General features: G+C 44.9%; 1 protein-coding gene across 7 annotated transcripts in view; it reads left to right on the forward strand.

Moving 5' to 3' along the window:
- NBEA (neurobeachin) overlaps positions 1–25,411 on the forward strand; it is a 1,787,704-nt gene that overhangs the window by 610,325 nt on the left and 1,151,968 nt on the right. For all 7 annotated transcript variants that reach the window (XM_078657170.1, XM_078657173.1, XM_078657172.1 and 4 more), the window contains exons 15-18: positions 2,818–2,880; positions 5,190–5,287; positions 7,380–7,472; positions 12,008–12,116. In XM_078657170.1, the coding sequence (XP_078513296.1) occupies positions 2,818–2,880; positions 5,190–5,287; positions 7,380–7,472; positions 12,008–12,116 (363 nt within the window). The remainder of the gene's footprint in view (positions 1–2,817; positions 2,881–5,189; positions 5,288–7,379; positions 7,473–12,007; positions 12,117–25,411) is intronic.

The raw sequence follows: 25,411 nt of genomic DNA on the forward strand, positions 1-25,411 counted from the left end.
GAAATAGTCTTGACACTTTCCAACTGCAGGAAACAGGACCATCTCTCTGAGCTGATGGAAGTTTTTATACATTGATATACATCCTCCATGCTCTGCACTAATTAGAAAGCAGTGTTAAAAGTGCTCAGTTTCTGCAGCATGGCAACATCTCAGCACTCTAGCCAGCCCTCTGTGCCACACACCATAAGACAGGGTGGATTTCCACTCTCCAGGACTAGGTGTAATGTTAAGAACATGGAAGAGCTTGCACTAATAAATTATACTGATAATTATGCGGTCATGCCCAATCATTTTCAATTATATGACCTGCTGCCCAGTCTAGATTTGTTGACCCTCCAAGGGAGTATTACAAGAGTACCCTGGGGCCGCAATAGGGGTTAAGGCAAGCTTTTTCCACCCTGCGGTACTTTGGTGTTACTCATTGGGCTGCAAACACATGTGCAGTCTCTTCTGTGATATACACGTGCTTTTAATTTGTAAAAGAATAAATGTCGGGCCCAGATTTTTCTAAGAATCCTGCAGGTGCTGCTGCTGATTGTTAGGGCTCCCGAATACCAAGTGTATCTAGTCTTTATTTCACCTCATGCCTCTTTCACCCACTAATGTACAATAACTGTCCCTATATCTCACTCTCATAAGTCCCGCTTGATCCCAGTTTTCTCCCTTTATCACTCATGTCTTTCCCCTTCAGTCCCTCTTTACTGCTTTTCTCTCTCTCTTGTTCTCAGTCAAAAAATTGATAATTAAAAATAAGTCCGGGTGCCCAAAAAAAGAGTGCTGGTGGGCCCCACCTTCAACCACCGGCTCAGATTAAATGCTGGTGATTATGCACTTGGTGGTAGGGGGATGGCGTAGACCCAGGGACTCGAGGGCACCCCCTGCAAGCAGGTGCAGTCACACACAGCATTTGTAGGTGGGGATCTCAGCCCCCTCTTAAAATCGCGGTCCCACCTCAGTCTATCACAGACTTGCTCCCACCAGACCCTTGCTGCGCTCTATAAATCGAATAATCAAATCAAATCACCAACAAAGGTAGAAGCTGGCAGGTTCGCGTTTGCACTGGGGAGGACAGATGTGTTCGCTGTATGGGTGTACTGTTCCAGACTGTATCAGGCACACTGAGTCCAGGGGGTGTAATAAAACAGACCAGGGCAGCCTGGCCTAGAGGTAACACAGCACCAGTTTTCCATCGCCCTTACATTGATTGCCTCTTTCATCAAAACGCCCCTTTTGGCTGCTCTTGAACAATTGGTTAGACTTGGAGGGGATGACTAGGTAACCATTAAAAAGGGTGATTGTTGCACAGCATGTTGGTGTTTGTGATTGGCCGTCTTGGTATTCTGTTTCAAAGTCTCATGCAGAGCCTTTACAAGCAGGACAAGCCTTTGCACTAATATATGCAGTTTGTTCTCACTCCGAGCCCTGTCTTTCCTCCTCTTAAGTGAGACAGCTCGTACTCACAAAGCACCATAGTCTGTTCCCTACTTCTGTTTTCGTGAATATAACTCTCACTCTTATGCCTGCAGTCTTGTTCTGAGGTAACAATATCAGGTGTAGCATTGTCACATCTTTTGACCCTTCTATCTAGAGGAAAGTTGAGATGTGCAAATCATAATGTCCTCTTGGGGAACAAGAATCCACTCTTCATGAAATCATGTTAATTAGTGTAGCTTTGTTAAGTTAAGGAGAAGGCTGTGACAAACTGGCAGAGACCATGGCGGATCACTTCTTCGCTTTCTAATGATTTGTGATTGGATGATCGTGTGCCTACATCATCTGGTTGGTGTAAAAGTTATCAGCCCCCTCTCACCAGCGAATAAAAGAAGTGTGAAGATGTTCTGTCTTGTCACTGTCCGTCAAACCAAATAACTACAAACGAATTCCACAATAATGGCAACCAGTTATAAGGCCCGATGGTCACCAACCTGGAGAGAGGCAATGCCTGGTGCACAATGATCGAGTACTACAATGGTGAAGTCACCGGCAAGCAGTTATATCTGGCATGGATGCCATCTTGTTTGTTCCTATTTAAGAGCGACCAAAGCTCCAAGAGTGAAATGTGTAAGAAAGATGAGTAGTGTTTCCAACCTGCCTAGAAAAAGGCTGGCGCAGGTAAGGCTGACTTCCATTTAATTCCTGTAGGCAAATCCATTCACCACACAGCCACTGTGGCTATACTTGATTCACAAAACACTTTGCAGATTTTCATTTAATAATGTTTTTCGTGCACATTGGACTTATTTTCTGATAGTCAGTCTATGCATGTGTATATTGTATTTAACTTCATGATCCTTTTTTTTCGTAAACGATTATTTCCAGATCCCTAAATTGCACCAGTGACATGAAATGTGCAGGGAGCAAGCTTATTTTTAACCAATGACCGCCACAAAAATGACACACGAATCAAGTGAAAAAAGAAAAAAAGTGTATTTTGTACCAATCAACTCAGTCCAAATGCTGGTTCAACACTGGTGTAGGATTCCCTGGCAGTGTGCAAAGTGGCCCTACACGAGGGCATCCTTTTCTGGGACTGGTACAATTGCTCATGAGCTGGCCCGAGATTTAGTCAACTTAAATCAAAGCTTCATTTGCGTTTCATTGTTAATGTCTGCACTTTGAACAGATGCTAACACATTCTTTTAAAAATATGTTGTTCATAACGTGGTGTGCAAGGGTCAGTTTTTATTTTTTGAAACAAGATGGTTGCCCCTGGCCATAGAGGCGTGTATCATTTGGTAGCAAAAATATAAATGCAAGGAGGATGCTTGTGCTCTCAGGAAAAGCTAACCATTTGTACTTTTTTATTTTATTTCGTAGGATCGAGGAGTCAAGGAAGATGAACTTCAAAGCATTTTAAATTACTTGCTAACAATGCACGAGGTGCGTGTGCCCTGTTGTTTTCTTTTCTGACGGTATGAAACTCTAAATAAGTAAAAAGCTTGGAGAATTTAACCGACACTCCAACGAAATTAGCATCACAACCCCAAAAAAGATCATTATGTGCAGGGGGGCCGGTTACAAAGGAGGTGTGCACACCTGGGGCGGCTCTGAGCGTCGCCCCACTGGTAAAATGCCAGCAGACAGAAAAAAATGGCAATAAAACTATTTTATTGTCCTTTTATTTTTCACTTACAGTCTGTGGGTCTGGGGCGAGGTGGGGTCATGTCTCGGCTATAGTAGCAGGAGGAGGAGTGGTGTTAGGCACTGAAGGAGAGAGCCTTATGGCTAGAGCGGTCGACCTCGAAGCTGGGGAACCGGGTTCGAGTCTCGGCAACAACACTAAAACATCCTGTAATTCTGGGCAAATCTCTTAATCTCTCCCCATGCCTAACAAAAATGAATGTGTTCTTCTGTAATGAAACTGGTGCTCATGTAAAGCGCTCTGATACCTGATTTCTCAGGTCTAGTTCGCGCTATAAAAAACTTTAAAACATGTCGGCTGGCCAAACCGACATGCATACTTTGATATCTCCAGGCTGTTCCTGGGAGAGATCAACAGTGCTCAGGGGCATAGGCTCCCAGTCCCTGCTGGAGCGTTAAACTCTGCCCATTCCCAGTGCTTCTCTCATGCTCAGAGTAATTGCATGAGAGAAGCACTGGGATTGCTTAGGGAGTCTGGGAGCCTGTGCTCCTGGGGGTTGTAGTGCCAGGAGCAGCCAGGCGTGGCATGGCGAGGGTGCAGAAGTGTTTAAAGTATTTTTTAAAGCATTTTTTTTACCCCTGCACTGCCCCAAGTTGGATGGGCAGGAGCCACTGCTGGTGCACACAAATCAAATCGAAAAGTGTACGCTCGGCCCCGTGTGACATATTCCTATAGGAGTTAGGAGTGCCTTAAGCTGCACAGACCGTAGGGAACGAGTGTTTGTAGCACAGTTCAAGAATGCCCTCTAGTGATTGCCCTGTGGCTGCTGATTGTAAATTGTAAATTGTAATTGTAAATTGTAATTGTAAATTGTAAATTGTAATTGTAGCTGATGACCCCTCAGTTCACAGAGGGCCTGGCACAAGGTTTCTGCTACAGTAGTTCCATGAACTCTGGCTGTCCCAGTCTCCGAGGATCCTCCCTGACCCTACAATCAAAAATAGGGGCTTAAACAATTGCCAGCTTGTGAACAGCTGCACCAAAAGCTCAGTGCTGAGTAAGGTCTTACTTAGGATACTGTGGGGGATGCTTCACTTTACGGTTTTCATAGTAATGCTGGTTCTTTACTAAGTTTTCTTTTTAGGACTGAGATTAGCCAAGACCAATAGATTTTTTATAAAATGATACCTGTAATAAACTTACTAATATGGGTTTACAGTCAGCACTCTAAATCAATTGGTCTGTTGTGTCATTCACATTTTTCTCCCACCCACTACAGTATAGAGCTTGTAGGTCAACCCACTTCACCCACCGGCTAAGTTCACAGGGAATGACAACATGCTGCCCTTTAATGCGAGGAACAAATCCGCACTCAAAGGAGTTCCCTTGAATGCTAGAGAATGCTATGCCAGTGTGTATTTTCTGAGATTGTAAAACATCTTTGCTTGTAACCAAAAAAAAATGTATTGCCAAGGGCTCAGCAGCTTTCGGAACAATAACATTCTGAAAATACAATGACAAAACATCTTAACAAGCACATCTTAATCAAACATTCCCAAAATCAAAAAACTAGCATCCAATGTCAGACCTATTGGCTTTGCCAATTATTGTGTTAGATGTGCATTATTGCTGCACCCCACAGGTGTAGGATATCAAAATGCCAGATTTGTAATCTCTAAATGTGGTGCATAATTATATGCTCATGAAATAAGCAATTTGCAAACATTATTGTAACTGCAGCTGACGATTGTAGCATTATTGTTTCTCGTTTAAATGTAAGCCTTTTAGTGGGCATTCTATGCAATATTCTATTTGTAGGGTACTCAGTTTTGATGATTGACTCATTGGCCATCTGCTTTCATATGAGACACCGGTTGTGTGAATCATCAGACTGTGGGCATGTTAGATGGGTGATCCCATGGTGGTGCTGCATTAGACGGTTCCCATGGTGGCAGGGCATTGGACTGTTCCATTGGTGGCGCTCCAGTGGACTGTTCCCATGGTGGCGCTCCATTGGACTACTTCTGTTTTTTTTCATTATGTGGTTACCAGTCTCTCATTGTCTTAAGAGCCTTAAGAGCAAAACCTGTTTTTTAATGCTTCACAGGATGAAAACATTCATGATGTGCTACAACTGTTAGTTGCGCTCATGTCGGAGCACCCTGCGTCGATGATTCCAGCTTTCGATCAAAGGAACGGAATACGGTAAAGTATATTCTCATGCCAGATAGTGAAGTGTACCGTTATTGCAAACATAATACCGTGCATAAGAAAATACCATTTGATAAATCTGTATCTACCTGGAAAAAAAATCTTCATTGATCATGCATAACTGTTTCCTCCACCACAAACATAAAGCTTGCTGGTAAAGTTAATATGAGTTGGGCCTGATTAACAACAACTCTGCTATTACTTACTCTTGAGCACTCCCGGCTTACCCCTGGATGCCAGAAGTACAGAGTAAGCCAGCACTTCCACAAATGTAAGCCAACCTGACTCATAGCGAAATCTTTGAGAATTCACTCCCATTGTCTTTTCCTTAACAGTTTGGTGCAAGAGTTTTTGTTACACCATTATCATTGTGGGACTCCTAGTCCTATCTTAAAACTGCTGAGCTTAGAACTATTTATAACCATAGTTTAGGTCAGTTGTGGATCAAGGGCGGTATTAGACATGCAGCGCATTTTCCTTCATTGCACCCGGTCACCTTTTAAAAGGTGTGCCCGGTGCAATGAAGGAAAATGCGCTGCATTATGATGAATGTGCAGCCCCCAGGGCAGCCACGAACTCGCGCTGCCCCCAGGGCAGCACATTCATGTGAAAAACGGAGCGGCTGCATTAAAGCTGCTCCGTGTTTTCACAGTGCAGGCGGCAACCCACCTTCACTTTGAAGGGGGATTAGAGATCCCCTTGCCGGTGGCTGCAGTGAATGACTGCACCCACCTGCAAGAGGGTGTTAAAGGGTTCAACTGGTACCCCTTTCCACCCTCCAGAGGGCTGCCATCAGAGGGTGCACTGACAGTGCGCCTCCTGAGAGCGTCTTTACCTCTGCACCCGCATCTGTAATACGGCACGCCCCCATGCAAAGGAAGGAATGCGCTCTAATATAGCACTGGCGCTTTATGTTCGCCAGTGCTAGCAGTATTACAGAAGGGGCTGCACAAGTGTCTACAGCCCCTTCTGTAACACCAAAGTGCCCCGGGATGCGCAAAGCGGGCGCAAAAGCATGTTGCGCCCCTGGGGCACTTGTATAATACGGCCCCAAAACTGTCTTTTAGCCATAGAGAAGTAAATACTGCACAACTTCTGATCTTTAAATCTGATTGACAGATTTGAGTAAGGATAATAAAAATCTTTTCTGAATTAATCAATTTGCGATTAGCGGGCCAAGACTAGTAATAACGACAATCCCCTGGAGTAAGTATTGAGATGTTGGATTAAGCGAGAAATTCTACTCGATACTAAAATATTTAAAGGAGTAGTACAGGGACCTTTTTCACTTAAAAAATTCCAAAATCTATTCAGTTTTTTTATTAAGTAAACATGCAATTTGTAATTTATGACTTTTAAAAAATGTTTAAAGTTTGCCAATTATTTAAAAATGTTATGTTTAACAACATTTGAGGTTTGTTCATGCAATTAGAACCAGCCCATCACATTTGAATGCCAAAGATACATTTTATTTGGGGGAACTTTGGTTATTTAAGCAATATACATATTGTAGTTTTTTCTCAGTTTAACTCCTATTTTGACACGTTGGAAAATATATTTTTGAAAGATAAAATCCAAATGCTCTCTATAATTAGAAAATACAATAGTCGTTTTTCGTGGCGTAAAGCAAATATAGATGTTAACAGACTGATAAGAAACATAATTCTTCCACTTCTACTTCTACGAAAGAATTAAAAAATTGTGAGCAGAAATGTTTAAAGCTGGCTGGCTGCGTTCTTTGCCATTACACATTGCATAAAAATAATTTAAAAAACGGAGGCAGCGGTCCACGGCCATGAGACCTGCCATAATATCAAGTCTTCTTGCGGTAAGTTAGAGGCCTGAGTTGCTTTATTTGCTGGGCCTCTGCCATGGGCTAGATTTGATGATGGATAGCAGGCCTGCACCAGCAGCAAGGGCAGGCCTTCATGCCTCGCTGTTGCTTAGACTTGCATTGCATGAGACGCCGGCATGGATAAATTATTCATCCACCTCCAGCTGTAGAACTCTTTAGTGAGTATTGATATATTAATTAAATGACCATTAAAGCAGTTGAAATCTACTGCATAATTTATTTTCTTTCTAGGGTGATTTATAAGCTTCTGGCATCTAAAAGTGAAAGCATCCGAGTGCAAGCTCTGAAGGTACTGGGATATTTTCTCAAGCATTTAGGACACAAGTAAGTATAACCAGGTTTACCCATAATCTGGAATCATGTTTTCTTTATGAACTTTCATTGTGTTAAGAATGTTTAGTATACTATAGGGGGATCAAAATTTAAAAACAACATATCTAATAATATAAGATATTGCATTTTTTTTCCAGTAGCAAAATGTTGTGTACTGTGTTAAAATGTTACCGCTTCTATAGGCTAAGATATCAGTTGTTCTATGATACCACCAAAGAGCGCTGTGACTTCACCAACCAGCAGGCTACAGGCCTGGTCCTTTGTTAGGTCATGGACCCCAATGTCTTGTAATAAAACCTCATATCATACAGTTATAGGGAGCCTCTGCAGGTCAATTGGTAATACAACATGAGCGAAAAAAGAAAATCCAGTTTACGAGGTGTATGTGGGATCGGCAGAGAAATTAGCCGAACCTTGTGGGGAGGTATTTGTATGTGTTTATCACCCATGTTTAGAACCTTGTTTAGGATATTTAGCAGTGGGGTGATGTGGCTTATTTTTAGACACTCTGCAGATTCTCTTAGTTGAATTTGAGGTGTTGATAATTTTAAGCCAGTTTGTAATTTTAGAGGCCATTTTGTCCAAGGAGGCTGTAAGGGTATTGTACGTCAGCAAAATATGTAGATGTATACAGGTAAATCAACAACACATGTACCCAGTACTAGAGTGCCAGTGGCGAACCCCTATGAATAATAATCTTAATATTTGTTGGTTAGGAAACCAGTGGAGAAAAAAGTTCTGATTTCTTTTCAGAAGATGATGAGGGTTGGTGTAGATCAGTAGGCAGCATGTTTCGCAGTTGAAAGCTCATGCTAATACAGGCTGGTAAATATATTGCCAATTTTTGAAGAAAGGGATTTTTGGTGTTGATTTGAGCAGCCTTGTGTGCTATAGAGACTGTTTTTAAAATGCATCAGACTTCAACTTCTAACCAGTGTTGGAAATTAGAAATACTTTGACATAGGTTTCTGGTAGACATCTCGCCCCTGTGATGAACAGCTTTCAATAACTTTAGTTGAGAATTTTGGAGACTGGTGAGCTGAGTGATTCAGTTTTCCAGTCATGACTTCACAAGTGTCTGTCCAAATAAGTACAAACCTTTTTTTCAGCAAAGTAATGTTTTATGTTTCTTGGAACAGGCAGAGTTTAGTGGGTCCTTTGTCTACTTTCTATCTATATTGGTCTATAGGAACTTTGCATCCAAGCACATTGACAAGGGATTTTGAGGGTAAAGGCCATAGTGGTGGATGATTCCTTCTAAAGGCTATAATTTGAAAGTTAGTTATCTGTAGGTTCAGTTTTAGACAGTGACCTGTCATCTACTTTTTAGGTCTCGCCTAGGCAGCACTTGCGCTTTCTCTTAGAGACATACTGTATTCAGGATATGGGCACCTTCCGCCCATCTTTTTTATTGGCTCTTATCCCAGTCTTTTGTAAGTAGTGGCTATTCATTGGTCAATAGGCTTAGTAGTTCCTCTTTAGTGTACCGCCTTGTCTCTTCTTGTAACTTCCCATGAGAAGACCCCCTGTTACATGTGCTGTTGCTACCTAGGTTTTATTTACAGCCTCAGAGCACTATTTTTTTAAAGGGCTTTAGGCAGGACACACGCTTGGTCCTGAGCAAGTCTGCCAGTGGTTACTTTACACACTAGCACATAAATTTCCCTACATCAGCTCCACACATAGTACAACCGAATCCACAATATAATTCTTTAGTCACATTTCAAAACTCCTAATTGAATATATGGGCATAGCTATTTGAGTGTACTTGTGGTACTGTCATGTATAATGCCAATAACTTCAACTTTTCAGGGTGCAGTACTATATGTGGCCAAAAGAGGTCCCATTGGACTTCTTTTGGCCCCATATGGCACTGCACCCTGCAACATGGCTAGGGAGAAATGTATTAATGACAATAGCTCCAACAAATGCGAGTTCGATTGCAAAGCAAAAATGATTGTCATTTTTAACGTTAACAGCTCTAACTTTAACAAATGTGAGACCTATTGCATTGAAAATGATTGTTTTTATTGTTTTAAGGCATAACAAGCATAGGGGAAATTGTTGTTCAATTACTGTTTGAAGATGCAACTGGGCATTGGAGAATATTGGTTCATTTGGACACTTATGTTAAGTCATACAGGGACATGATTTTGATATTGCAGAGTGTGGTAGAGAAGATGGAGTCTTAGTATAGCTCACATGGCATAGGTGCAGGCCAGATGTGGATTGTTTAGTTGCCACTGGATGACTGTTCCGTAAGAAGGAGGCAAAGTATTTTAGCACTGTGTCATTGATGCCCATCATGATGTTCATGCTGTGAATAATTTCCCAGGATGTGAAGTGCATACTTGATAATCTTATGCAAAGCTGTTTCTGTGCTGGAGTGGAGCTGAAAACTAGACTGATAGTTTCCAAGAGGATTGCTTGAGATGTAGTTTTTAAAAGGAACTCTAGCTTTTAATTACCTTAGCCTTCGAGGAGGCATGATATGTTCAGCGAATCAGGGTTGATAGAAGGATATTTATCAGTGGGGTGATGTGGCTTATTTTTAGACAATCTGCAGATTCTCTTTGTTTGTGTTGATATTTTTAAGCCATATTGCGCTTGGGATTTCAGTGGCCATTTTGACCAAGGAAGGTTGTAAGGGTGCCTGCAAGAAGGCTTGAGGGGCTAAGGGCATAGATTGTATTGTTTTGAGCACTGGGCATTATGCGAGTCACTTCTTGAGGCAATGTGATTGCGAGGGCGTTATTGGGCCTGATGAGACTGTAATGTCATGCCTAATTTTCAACATTCTTTTTTGGACAGATTTAGCCAAGTCTTGGCATTTCTTTGAGTATGGAAATGAAAGTGTGTACTGTATTTGACCACTTCTAGGCGTTTCTCTGGTGGGCTCAAAGTTGCATTTATTTTTTTGCTAAGGTAGATTCCCTCATCTTGTCCGGCATGGTGTTCAGCCTTTCTTCGTTTGGTAGAGGTTGTGTAAAGATTTTAAGAATGGTTAAATGTGCCAGTATCGCTAGTATTCAGTCTACTTTATGGGCTACCAAAAACAACCGAGTGGACTATTTCTAGTTGTATGGTGAGCCTTCTCATTTATTAATGCCTGTCACTGCATGAATTTACCAAGCAGTTAGGAAGTTGGTACTAGCCTGGAGCTAAGTTTGGTAAGAGAAGACCGGTTTGTTTATTTTAGTTTTCTGGTGCAGATCTTGGTTTAGCCTGTGAGACACGTCAATTCATCTTGTTGGGGGAGAAATACATTTGAATGTGGCATAACTAACCAGTTCTTAATTTTTATGGGGGCCTTAAACTCAAGAATGTCTGGGTCTGGCATGGTAAAGTCGCACATCAGTTTTGTTGTGACGTGATTGTTGGTGCCAGCTTTTTTCAGTCTTCATTCATTTGCAGCATTGCTTCATTGACTTACTTCCCTCTAGAAGTCTTGATAGTTTTCCACCGTCTGCGAGAGATTTTACTCCAGTGTATAATGACACCCACTATAGAAATATTGTAGTAAGAGGCTTTAATGTAATTATTTTATAGGAAGTTGGTGGGTAAGCTCTTCGTGTACTGGGCTAGTAGATGAGGTTAAAGGTCAGCTGTCTTGAGAGGGAGACTGGCACTCTAGTTAAATTGTATTTACAAGTAGGGCATTTTTGGCATCACATTTATTTGCAAATGAGAAGGGATTTGTGGGTGAGGTGTATGCCACTGCCTGTCATTCCTTCACAGTGCTGGTGTAAAAGACAGAATGCTCTGATGAGAAGGCCAGGGATCATTTGTTTAGAATAAGTCTCCAAGAGGGCGAGAACACTGGGGCTAAGTCGAAGGATGGTGCCTCCACTTAGGATATATTGAGAATTATTTATTTTATTTGACTTTGTTACTGTGTTTGTTTGTACAATTAAAAACATACATACTGCTGGTGTCTGCGTGCCTTGTGAACGAGAGGGGGTCGTGAAAGAGTGGCAACTATATGTAGAGGAATACAATTCTTAAATAGTTCAAACTAATAAAATGTTAGATAGCTCTTTTTATGTTTAACGTGTATACATTTATATTTTCTTGTTTTTTGACTATCTTGGGTGTAAAAGTGTATAAAAGAAAAATTAATATCAGGTATAGGGAGAGATGTAGATTTTGCAACAACAGCAAAAATCAGCATGATTGGTGTGACAGCAGCTAACTTTGATCCCCTGACTCAGACCGTCTGTTTTCTTCACGGCCCTTAGCTGCCTCATTCAAATTACTGGTGCTTACATTGCATTAGACACAGTTTAGTATTTACCACATTGGGAGGTTTTGAATTCTTTTCTTGCTTGGCCTGTGCAGTTCCAGGTCAATAATGCCCTGTTGAATATAATTGCAGTTTAGGACTAAGGGATTCTGAATGTATTCTTAGGCACCGGACAGTTCATGCCTGTGTTTTGTCGCTCTTTATGTGTACTCCAGTGGGCATTCAGTGTCCTTGTTTTTTCCAAGTTGTGTCAACCTCTTTCTGCTTTGCTTCTTTCCTGCAGGCGAAAAGTGGAAATCATGCACACCCACAGTCTGTTCACTCTGCTCGGGGAGAGGCTGATGCTGCACACCAACACTGTGACCGTCACCACCTACAACACGCTTTACGAGGTACACATTGCATAGGGGATGTATATCTGAACTGTGTAACTGGTTTTGTTTTGGCAGCGTGCTGTGCTTGTTTTTACACAAGATCATCTTTTATTTGACGTGGGTAGTTTAACGTTCTGTATTTCAATGCGTTATTCTCTAACGATGTGTAATCAATATATGCCAGATAATTTATGTCATACATAATACAGAGCTGGGGGGCGCTAGAGGGCGCACTGCGGAATGGCTGGCTAGTGTGTCAGCTCCGCCGGACGGTCGCGCGCCTGGCGGCCTTTAGCCCCTTCAATCCCCAGCTCCAGTGGCGACAGACAGTGAATTGGACGTCGGAACCAGGGACCGACATTGTCCTACAAAACAGAAGCGCAAAATGGGCAAGTTGCGATAGATCTGTTCGAGATAGCGGAGACTGACCAGCGGCGTCGCAAAATGGCCGCTCACGGAGATCGGCGATTCAGTGATTGCACAGAGGCCAGGTAGAGCGGGACTGGGAACCCAATCGGCGCCGCACGCACTGCGGGGGCCGACCATCATCAGAAGCTGTGCGGCGATCGGGAACAGCTCTGGACATGTGTCCGCAGAGATTGGCCGTGCGTTCCACCAACGGCAAGATGGCGGCGCATGTGGAACGCAAATGACTAGCGGAGGCACACAAGGAAGCTGAGCGCCGGACGCAGTGGTGATCCGCACGATTTCCTGGCGGTTATATGCAACATTGAGAGTCGGTGACTGAGAGGGGTTCCCTGTCGTTGCTGCGAACAGTGCTGCGCAGTGCACCACTAGAATACGCTCTGGAGCCCAGGTACCAACGTGATGTGAGAGGGAGACTGCAGAGTACACGGAAGACGCGGTGAGCACACTGAGCGTGGTGTCCGCGAATGCAGCACAGGCGCATAAGCTCTGCCCGTAACTTCACGCCAGCACCACAGATCTGAGGGAAGCCGCCCTTCCAACAGAACAATACCGCTATTGCGGCACCCCACAGGGTCCCGGGGAGATAACGCTTCCTGACAGTATAAGACCCCATTTCGACACGGGCACACTTGTACCCGCGAATGCAGTAGCCGGCTAATGACTACACGCACAGCTCGGTGGGGGGCTGCAGCAGCAACACATCGCGCCAACTCCGCGACCAGTGCAACACCAGCTGGCAGCCCCAAATCAACAGGGCAAACCACGCCAAAGCAGCACCTCGAAATGGGGAAACCAGACCGGCAGCAAACCAAGCTCCAATTTGAAGCACGAAAGCAAGGCAAAAGTACCAAAACTGACCCCGAAGTGGAAGGGGGCCAGGAGCAAGCGGAAAGTGCGGGCATGGAGTCAGTACTACGAGCGATTCAGCAGAGCCTCCAGGAAATGAACGGAAAACTTGATAGCGTGGTGCAGAGGGTGGACAACATGGCGGCGAAAATTGAACAACACGACGGGCGCATAACGGAAGCCGAACAACGAATCTCACAAGTGGAGGATGACCACCTAACCATGTCCAGGTCCTGCGGTGGCCTAGAAAAGACAGTAGAAAGCCTACGCGCCAAAGTGGAAGACCAAGAAGCCAGGTCCAGGCGCAATAACGTCCGGATTTCGGGTTTGCCGGAATCCACGAACACGGGGAAGATGGAGACGTATATTGAAGCACTGGTGAGAGAGATATTGGGCCCCGAGAAACTGTCCTCAGTGTTCCTGGTTGAACGTGCTCATCGTTCACTAGCGCCTGTGCCGAAGCCTGGCGCTGCCCCGCGCATGATTATTGCCCGCATGCTTTATTACCGGGATAGGGACACGATCCTGAGGTTGGCCAGAGAACTGGGTAAAATTACTCATCAGGGGAACACACTGGAGTTCTATCCAGACCACACCATGGCGGTGCAACTGGCTCGGAAGGAATTCGCTCCAGTCAAAAAGAAGCTGAGGGAACTTGGTCAGGAGTATGCTATGCTATATCCGGCGAAACTCAAAATCATCACTGGCGGGAAACCGGTCATACTTCCAACGGTACAGGCGGCGCAGGAATATGTTGGACAACAAATGAAACGAAGAAAGCAGCAAGATCGGAACGGAGCGACAAGTGATGTGGAATGACTACATTTGATAGGGGACGGACTGAACTGAACTACGGTACCCACATGTGCGACGCAGCTAGCAGGCACTGCACCCGATTGCGGACGCTCTAACATGATTTGGCGATCTCGAATGTAGCGGATGAAGGACTGGCAAGGTACTTACGAACTTACTGTGAGTACGGACCTTGATGGAATTGTGCCACAGCGGAGACAATCGGGATGTGAGTATCAATAATGAGGATGGCATTGAGGTGAGCTGTATGGGCCGGCCGGTGGGGGTGTGGGGCCGCTGGCCTGTAACTGGCACCCTGGCGGAGCATGTTGTTCTACCAGTTAGACTAGCAGGAGAGACATTGTCTGTGACACGGCTCCGCTTATCGGATGCACTAGCACGCCTGAACAGTGGGACCATGGTGGTCTGTCATTACGCTGCTTCACCGCTACTGATTATATTGGGGGGGTTGAGGGGTTGGAGAAAGTCAAGCACAAGTTTTATACTGCAACGTACGCATGCGACCGTCCACATCCACTATGTGGATGGAGATGTGTGAACCTGGTGACACCCCCATGAGGGTGTACCCCACAATGTGCTCGATACTAAAGTTAAAGTTTGTTCAGGGATGGCTTTGGCAAAGTTTGGGTGCTAAAGTGGGTGGGGGGAGGGCGGGAAATTCAGACTATATTCGACTACAATCTCTGTGTCTGAGAAGCATGGCGAACTCCTTGGTCGTACTTTATTGTGCGAATGATGTTTATGTACAACGTATACCACTGTCACTCAGGGTCGATATGAGATGTATCACTCCACACACACTCTATAGAAAGCAGTACCAATACCAGATGTACATAATTGGTCTCCAGGTACACGCTCATGGCAGGTATTAATACGCTGAAATTTCTAACTTGGAATGTGCGAGGGTTAGGCAATCCGAAAAAGATCAGGCGATTGTTTGCTTACTTTGACAGATTACAAGTTAACATCGTTTTTTTACAGGAAACGCACTTGGTACGCGATAGTACATCCACGCTGGGTGTTAAATGGGCTGAGTCTGTCACCAACTCGAGCTTCTCTTCTTACTCTAGAGGGGTGAGCATACTGATAAGAAAGGGAACGGGCTTTGAGATTACAAACATACATAGAGATTCGGATGGGAGGAGCGTGATTGTAGCTGGCACAGTTAGACGACAGAAGATACTATTGGTGAACACATACGGTCCTAATGTAGATGACCCGGGGTTTTTCAGTAAGATATGGCACACCATCAATGACATGCAGACAACTCACGTGATATGGGGAGGTGATTTCAACGTTACATTACGAGACACTCTGGATAGAGCAGCACACACGTTGGAACAACACGGGAATGCTAGATTGATGTTGCAGGACGCCATGGAAGACTTACATATGGTAGATTTGTGGAGGACACGCAACCCAGGGTTGACAATAGCGACGCACGTACATGCGGCGAACAACAGTTGGTCTAGGCTAGACTACTGGCTGGGCACACAAGAGGTACTGTCATGGGTTATGGATATCAAGCACTTACCACGAACACTATCGGATCACAGTCCAGTTCTGTTGGAAATTACTATCCCGTATTACGACCCACCACCCTTCACTTGGCGTTTCAGCGCAGCTGCGCTGCAGGACCCAGTATATGTTGACACCATCCATAAGGCAATAGTAGAATACTTTGATCTCAACGGCCCGACAACTGAGGACCCTGGTTTACTATGGGAGGCCTTTAAGGCTACAATTCGGGGAGTCTGTATCAGTACAACCTCAGGCATCCTCAAAGATATCCGACAACAACTACACACACGAGAAAAGGCCATTCAAACACTGGAGCAGACATACACACAGACGGGGGAGGCCACAGTATTGGGGGAAATTCAAGCGCTGTTAACGGAATATAATAAATTCGCAACGGACGAACTTCAATATGTGACTAAGCGAGCGACAGCTAGAAGATATGGGGAAGGAGGTAGGCCTGAGAGAGAACTGGCCGCGAAGATATGCGCTGGGAAAGCACCACAAACTATAGCGTCCATTTGTACGGACACCGGGGAGGTGGTTACAGATACCAAGGGGATACTGAAAGAATTTATGAACACATACGGCACACTTTATAAAGCACGCCCATCACCATCACAGGCAGAATTATTGCAATATATGGAGGATGTAGAGATGGCATGGCTGGCTGACAGGCACAGGAAATACTTAGAACGCCCTATTACAGTGGAAGAGGTGACAGACACCATTAGGCAATTACCTAATAACAAAGCACCGGGGCCAGACGGCTTCGTAACGGAATTCTATAAAAAGTACGCCGACCTACTCGCTCCACATTTGGTACGGCTATATGGGGCGGCACATGAGGCCCAGACGCTACCAGCCTCTCTGAGGGAAGCATTGCTCATCACGTTGTTGAAACCTGGTAAGGATGTAGACAAATGTGATTCATACCGCCCCCTTTCGTTGTTAAATGTGGACACTAAAATCATAGCTAGCCTGCTTGCGGACAGATTAAAACCACTTATGCCGTTGTTGATCAGGCCAGATCAATCTGGATTTATCCCCGACAGGGCCACCACACATAACACCCGCACACTGTTCGCATTGGCTCATTATCTGGCGCCGGAGACAAAGGCTGTGGCGGTGCTACTAGACGCAGCTAAAGCATTCGACACTATCGGCTGGCCCTTTATCCAAGCAGTACTGGTGCGTATGGGATTTCCATTGATATTTCTGGGATGGATAGCGATGCTATACTCAAGCTTAACGGCACGCATCAGAGTGAACAGGTATATATCAGAACCCATCCCAATATGCATAGGCACTCGACAAGGGTGCCCACTCTCGCCGATGCTCTTCGCGTTGGTGCTGGAGCCTCTGGCCTGTAAAATCCGACAGCATCACCATTATTCGGCGATTCAAATGCCCTCCAGACCCATACATATCTCGCTATACGCGGATGACATGGTGCTCTATGTTAAACACCCCGACCAACACCTCAATCCGCTCCTAAGAGAGTACATAAAATTTGGCCAACAATCCGGGTTGCAGATAAACTGGGATAAATCTCTTGTCCTATCCCTAACAGACAGTACTCGCCCGACAAAATTAGACTATCCACTAGAATGGCAGGAGGAACCCACAACATATCTGGGCATATGGTTCCACAGAGACCCGGAATTGGTGATAAGGACAAATTACGGGCGGACCATATCATCCCTGGAAGACAAAATTAAGAGATGGAACAGACTTCCTCTATCGTTAGCAGACAGAGCGGCAATAGTAAAAATTGGACTTCTGCCGAAGTTCCTGTATCTATTTAATAATATCCCAATAAAACCTCCGGCAGCTGTATTCCGTAATATCAAAACGCTGGTCCTTAATTTGCTGTGGGCGGGGAAGCAAGCGAGGATGGAATTACGCACCATGACGCTACCATATGCTAGGGGGGGCTTCAAGGTGCCAGACTTCTACTTATATTACTTATGCGCTCAGGCGCAGTACGCACATTACTGGTACCACGAGGTGCCCTTTCTGACGCATGTGGCCGTGGAGGCAGGTGACGCGGACCCAATCCCACTAGCCAGTATACTGACGCACAAACGCACTAGACTGCATGACCGTGACATTAATCCAGTTAATGCTACTTCAGAGGCATGGAGGCTGATAGGTAAAGCAACAAACAGCCTACCGCTATATGCACCAACACTTCCACTGGCGCATCACCCGGCTCTTTCGGTAACGCAGGAGCAGGTCGGCATGGATCTGTTCAGACGGGCGGGAATAGACACGATGGGGGACCTGTACGATGATGGTGTATTCCTGACACTAGACAAGCTACAATACATCACAAACCCGTCTCCACTTTTTAGTTTCAACTATTATAGGCTACAAAGAGCACTTCGGGAACACTTCCCGACTCATCCGGAAGAGCCTCCTACTCTTGCACCCCTACAACTACTCCTCACTACACCCACAGCATCTCACCTAGTATCCAAACTATATGCGAATATACAGGAGGCAGTGGGGGCGAACACACACAAGGCTAGGGACAAATGGAGCGCTGGGCTGGCAGAACCCCTCACAGATATAGAATGGGATTCCTCCTGCGTGCTCACGGGTATGCTGACATCAAACGGGAACTTGAAAATCATACATTACAAGTATTTGCATCAGGTGTACCACACGCCTCAGAGACTGTATAAATATGGCTTGAGGGAGGATTCACAATGTTGCAGGTGTAAACAAGAGGATGCGGACTTCATGCATCTAGCGTGGCACTGTCGTAAGGTGGCGGGATATTGGGAACAAGTTATACAAATTTTAAACGATATGCTTGGGGTTTCCATGCTGTGTGACGCGAAAATCTGTCTGTTGGGTATTGTTCCGCAGCTCAGAGCATTGAAACGCAAATTCTGTGCTATTGCGCTATTATTGGCTAAGCGAAGGGTGTCTCTACACTGGAACAGCAGGAGGGCCCCGGATGTGAAGCGCTGGATTGAGGATATGGTCTATTGTCGAGACACGCTTACCACATATGAGGAGGAGTTGCCAGGCAGCTCTCGACCCAAGGACTGTTGGGGGTACCTACGTGCCTATTTACTAGTACATGGTGAGTCTGCGTCAGAGGCGGAAACTGAATGAAATAAACGTCCGAAGGTGACAACACGAAGCGAACAATTTATGTAATAATGGTACTGAGGAGGGAGGATGCTGTGATGCAGAGAGACTGTAACAGGGGGAGAACTATAAGTTGGGTAATACACTGTTCTGTTTGTTTCGGTTAAGCAAAAATTTGAAAATGTAAGATTACTGATGTATTAGTAAGCGAGTACAGCACTGATATACAAGTGGGTGCTATCTGACAACACGCCGCCGGTCCGCTGGATGTCGGCTGATGGGCCGTGTACACCTAATGCTGATGGTCTTGATTTTGAATATATGTAGCCGGCCCAATGCGGTTGTAGGCGAATACACTGTATATGCTTTTCGTTTTTTGTGAGCGATGAATAGTGCAAAGATCATCTTACACCAATAAATAAAAAAAAAAAAAAAAAAATACATAATACAGAGCTACGTGTGCAGCGGTGTACTAATAGTTTGGAACCAGGTGGACCAGCTCAGTCTTTCATTTATCTGCCATTGATAAAATGTGTGCGGTCATTTTGGATAAAAGTAGCAACTTTTATTTCATAAATTGTAGTAAAGAGTTCTGTGTTAAAAACAAAGTAATGAAATGAAAAATGAAATGAGTCTTATAATGCGCTAGTAAGCCCGGAGGCATCAAGGCGCCTAAAAAAGAAATCAAAATGACCAAATAACCAGCACTACGGATACGCCTTAGAGAATAACCACATTTTTAGGGCTTTCCGAAAGTTCTGGACCGACGGTTGGGATTTGATTTCAAAGGGAAGGCTGTTCCACAACTTGGGGGCTACTGTTGAAAATGCCTTCCCGCCCCATTTAGTTCTACGAGCGCGAGGGACCACCAACAGACTCTTGGTTGAGGAACGGAGAGCTCTCTCCGGTACATATGGGCGCAGCAGTTTCCTCACGCCCTCAGCCCCATTGCCAGCAAGCGCCCCATAGGTCACACAGAGAGTCTTGAAGGCAATCCTGGACTCAATAGGGAGCCAGTGCAGGGGTTTTCCTGGCAGCCGTGGCGGAGGATAATCTAGGAGCATCCAGTACAAATTTGGCTGCCGCGTTCTGGACAGTCTGTAGGCGCTGCATCAAACCTTTATTAGCACCAGCATAAAGAACATTACAATAGTCAAGTCGCGAGGCAAACAGTGCAACGACGACCTGCTTGCGAGCCTGAGGGGACAAATAGTGCTTAATTTTTCGAAGAATTTTAATAATGCCCCAACAGGTAGCGACTGTTCTATTGACCTGCTGTACCATTGAGAGATCAGGGTCAATAATTACTCCCAGATTCTTCGCAGAATCTGTAAGTGTGGGGCAGACTCCCAGCGAAGGGGGCCACCATTCAGCCGTCCAGATGTTAGTGTTTCCACCAAAGACCAAAATTTCGGTCTTCTCCCCATTCAATTTGAGTGAATTGTTAATCATCCACTTAGCAACCGCCTCCATGCAGCTTCTAAAATTATGAATGGGAGCGTGCACCGAGCGAGAGAGGGACACCAAGATCTCTGTATCATCAGCATAGGAAACTACCTCCATCCCAAACGATCTCACCAGCCTGGCAAGTGGGGCCACATACATGTTGAACAGGAAAGGACTTAATGCTGACCCTTGAGGGACCCCACATTGCACAGGTGTGGGAGGAGATAAAAAGTCTCCCAGCTTAACCCTCTGCTCCCTCTGATCCAGGAAAGAAGCCAGCAAGCTCAAAGCCACGCCATCTACCCCTATCTCCCTCAAACGAGATGTAAGAACCGAGGGAGACCGGGTATCGAAGGCGGCTGTCAGATCTAATAAGAACAGCAGGGAGGTATGGCCCTGATTGACCTCAGTACGGATGTTGTCAAGCACTATCGTCAGGGCCGTCTCCGTGCTATGGGCTCTCCTGAAGCCATGTTGGGACTGATCTAACAGACCCAAGGTATCCAAGAACGCCGCCAGATGCTTGTTTAGATCGGTCTCCAGCATCTTGGCTGGGGCTGGGAGCAAGGAAATGGGGCGGAAGTTCTTAAGTACTTCAGGGTCTAATGTGGGCTTCTTAAGAAGGGGCTTGACTACAGCACTCTTTCACTGGTAGGGGAAAATACCATCCTTCATTGCCCTGTTCATGATGTCCAAAAGCGGAGGCAACAGGGTATCTCTGCATTCCTTGAGAACTTTAAGAGGACAGGGATCTAATGGAGACCCTGACCTCATCTTGCTTAAGAGCAAGTCAAGTTCCTGCAGAGAAAGCGGTGGAAACACAGACAGGCTCACAGTGGTGGTAGGGGCATCAACTTCGAAGGGGGAACAGGACCAGGAGAAGGGGGGGGCATTAAGGCCTTTTGTGAATCAAGGGCCGAGTAGATGTCTGCTATTTTCGTATGAAAATATCCTGCGATTTTATCACAGAGGTCTTGTGAACACACAATAGGATCAGGCATCTGTAATGTACAGAGGGAATCAACTATCTTAAAAAGATTTCTCGGGGAGGTAAGAGTGGTCGTTAGATGGGCGAAATATTCTTGTTTCACCTTAATGACCTCCGCCTTATATTCCTTAAGGAGAGATTTGTGTTTCTCCCTCTCTAGGGGGTTCCAGCTCACCCGCCATAGCCTTTCCTGCCTCCTACACCCCTACCTCAGGAGTCTTACATAGACCCTGATATTTATTTTCAGGTTGGCTGAAGACAAACACTGAGTTGCCTTTTAACAGTCTTATGATTTTGCAATAAACCTAGAACAAGAGTTGTGCAGGCTCTTGGGCAGCTGCTTGAATGTCACTGCATGTCGACAGAGGGCTTACCAAATTTCCAATAGGTCTGGGCTGCGCACTTCAGCTGCAGTCTGTACACATTCTCTTTAAGTTACGAGCTGTGCTTTTTTTTAAACTAGTGTTCCAATAGTGTGGGTTCAAGTAAAAAACCAAACTTTAATACTATTTATGGCATAATTGCCACCTGTTTAGCAAGAAGCTGCACGTTCTCTTTAAAAACCCAATTTCAGAGGAAACCGTATAATGCCTGCCGCATTGGGCCTGGCTCTGAAATGGCTCGTCCGTCTCATGGGACAATGGACGGGCCAGAGCCGGAGATTTGGCTGGAGCTACCGAGCCAGTCCCAGGCCTTGCTTGTCTTTCCTAGCAGTATTATTCATGGAGCTAAGCATGTGGTCAGCCCTCGGGTACTGCAGATGTTTCTCTGCTCGCACAGTCCTAACATTGGGGCCTGTTTACAGCCCCAGTGCTGTTTTAACCCACAGGCACGCTGGGCAGTTGCCCGGGATCACCACAAGCATAGGGGCCCCATGCAGACCAGAATTTAACACTAATTTTCTGTTAAACATTTTTATTCCTGTGAGTGGTTGTATAGGCAGGAATATATGACGTTACAATGCATGCAATTGCAACGCATGCTTTTACAGCGCAGTCTTTACATCGCAACTACCATTACATTGCATGATTTTCCAACGCATTTTTAAAAACTACCATTACAATGCATTCCATTACAACACATACCATTACAACGCATAATACTTTTAGGGCAGCAGTAGGGTAAGTGTTGGGTAGTGTAGGGTTAAAAATTATTATTCCCACTCCAGTGAACGCAACAGTAGGGTAAGTGTTGGATACTGTAGGGGTAAACATGACTAAGTGTAGGATAGTGTAGGGGAGAAAATTACTATTCCCATGTACCCCGAAACCCATACCCACCCTAATACTAAAATAATCTCCATTACTTTCCTTATAATGCGTTGTAATGACATGCGTTGTAGTGACCTGTGTTGTAATGGCATGCAATGTAAAGGCAGTTGCGTTGTGAAGGTAGGTCTTTGTAATGGATGTTTCCCGTAGGCAGGGCCCAGTGCAATGCTTTGCCAGGGAGCCTACAGTGCTGTTAAGAAAGCCCTGTACAGACCGAGCTATAAGCAGACGGTAACCATGGCAGCCTCCAAGCCACATCAGCCTAGGTAATGTGTTACAGTAGTCCAGTGAAACAGTGTTTCAAGCTGTGCAGAAAGCATCTAGTTGGCCCAAGTCGGGCTTGGCCCAGCACATTATTCAGGAGATGCAACAGTATGACAATCACAGCATGACCCGGCTGTTTGTGCAGCCGGGTTCCTTGTAAGTGACTTTGTGGAAATGGTGATGGTTTTTGGCTCATCATAGATTACGTAATAATAGTGAACACATTAACTGATGACAGCCATTACCAGCTATCAATATTACCCAACCCCATTGTGCCCATGTTGTCTGCCATGAAAATACTTAAGTGCATCTGGCAAGAGTGGACCCTCTGACTGCACACAGAGTCGTGCGTTGGGCACCAACTGAACTGAAATACGTTTAGGACGTCAGGATAACCCACTGAGTTAATATAAAAGCAGAAATTATAAAACAACAAAATCTAGCTTTTTAAAAGCATCTGGTGGTTATTTAATGGCTCAGGTAACCTTCTTTTGTTGATGTGGCTTCAGAAGCAGCGCCATGTATCTAGACCGCAATGGTGTTTTAGACTCCAAATCTTTACCCTGCTAGAAAGAATAGTGAGCTGTTGTGCACCAGTCCCTGGGTCTCAGACACTCTCTTCTTGTATATCTGTTGTCTACACCTGTTGACATTTTAGCCTCACTGCTCAGTAAGCCTTGAAGAGAAATTCGTGTTGATCGAAGCTAAGCCTTTCTGCCGATCTGCATGTCCTAACATGTGACATTTTTTTACTTCTGTCTGATCTGTTTTGTTTTCTCACGAAAAATATGCTCTTCTTTTCAATCAGTTTTTATTTAATTCACATACCTCACAGCCTCTGTGAAATTCTACAGCCCTCGAATGGAGACAGTGCTTTATTTATAAAGTGCTGCAGAATAATGCCAGACTTCTGACTACCAAGGCTACATTGGATTGATTCCCTCTCATACCGCTTTCTTTCACCACCCTCACAGCGGGCTAGTCATCAACATTAGGACTGGCTACAAGAGTTTGACCAAATCTGAAGAAGTAGGCATCATACTGAGGAAACAAAAGCATACTGTTTTGTGGGTCATGTGGACCTGGGTTCTGGTTAGAAGGCCTCTGCCCACAGGAGAGATCAAAACATCCAGAGTTGGAAAACTGAACCCCGCAATAGCACATTGATGAGAGTAGATGTGTTTCCTAGGAGCCACACCTAACTTGTCATCTGTGTGTACTTTCTTGTATCATCTTCCAGTAACACAGCAAAAGTATTAAACCACATCGCTGCTCATGACGAGCTCAGCTCGCCATGAGCCACGGTGGTTGTGTGCTCATGACGAGCTGAGCTCGTCATAAGTCGCGCAACGCTCGCACGTGGGGCTAATTCCCCCGTTGTGCTGAGCGTTCTAAGAAACAGGCGCGGTCATGACGAGCTGAGCTCGTCATGAGCACAGCGCCACCGAGCTGCATGACGTGCTGAGCTCGTCACGAGCACCGGGGCACTGTGCGCGCCCCCCTGCCTCCCAGCACAGCGGGGGGAAGTACCCCCACTGCGGAGGGGTTAACTATTGCTTTAATGCAGCCAATGGAATATAATTATAAATAATAAAGGAAATCCATGCATTCTTTCCAGTTTTACACTGACCATCCATGTATAGTGAAACTTAATACCAGTTCCAGATAAATCTTTGCAAGACCCATCATAATCATGTTGAGCAACACCTAAATTTCTTTCTATGCAAGTTAAGTGAATTCTGCACAGTGTCTTACCGTGTCTTGCCTTAGTGGTAAAAAATGGCAGATTTACTTTGAAAAAGCAGACGTGATGAACTCCGAGGTATTATCTCTTGATTTTCTAATAGCAGGGGGGAGAGCACAGTCCATACTCTAGATAACTTAAGGGAAGCTTAAACTATCTTAGGTATTTAGAAGGAATGCATTTCTTGGTTTTTAATTGAAACTAAGTTCAAACTGCAACCTCTTGGGTGAGATGTCCTCTGGCTGAACCTACCTGGATAAAATGAATCCAGGAATGGCCAGAGGGTGGAAATTAATTGGCAAAGCTACCTGATCATAAATGCATGCTCCCACTTTATTTCCAAATATGTATTTATTAGTCAGACGTGTAACTTGGTAACTATCAAAGTGATGTCATATTAAGTGATGGCAAATATTAATCGTTAATGAGGCATTCCTGCTGAAGCAACAAAGTCGTAATGTGTGCCTTTGAAAGGATAATTTGATCATATAGAGGCAAAGCCCAGCAATGGAAAAGCTGAGGTTAATTAAGCACAGGTCCAGGAAAGAACATGTCAATCAAATCCACTATCTGTCCCCTGACAGTTCCCAAGCGAACCTGGAGGTTTTTATTAAGGGAATAATGCCAATTAACCTTTGAATGTAGCGCCCACCTCTATAATTTCGATCGTGGCTAAACCGACAGATTTTTACCTTATTTCATATTTGAGTGACACTTACATTTTCACGGGCAGTGGCAATTTGCTGACGTATACACCCTTGTTGGTACTACTCATATTGTTTTCAAAAGTTCTGCGAAATATTCTATAAAGTGAGATCCACAATATTTATTGACTTTGTGAAAACGTTCTTTTTACCTTTTTTACGGGAAATCCATTCCTTTAAACGGA

Source organism: Lissotriton helveticus, chromosome 8, assembly GCF_964261635.1.
Source record: "Lissotriton helveticus chromosome 8, aLisHel1.1, whole genome shotgun sequence".
Classification (NCBI taxonomy): Eukaryota; Metazoa; Chordata; class Amphibia; order Caudata; family Salamandridae; genus Lissotriton; species Lissotriton helveticus.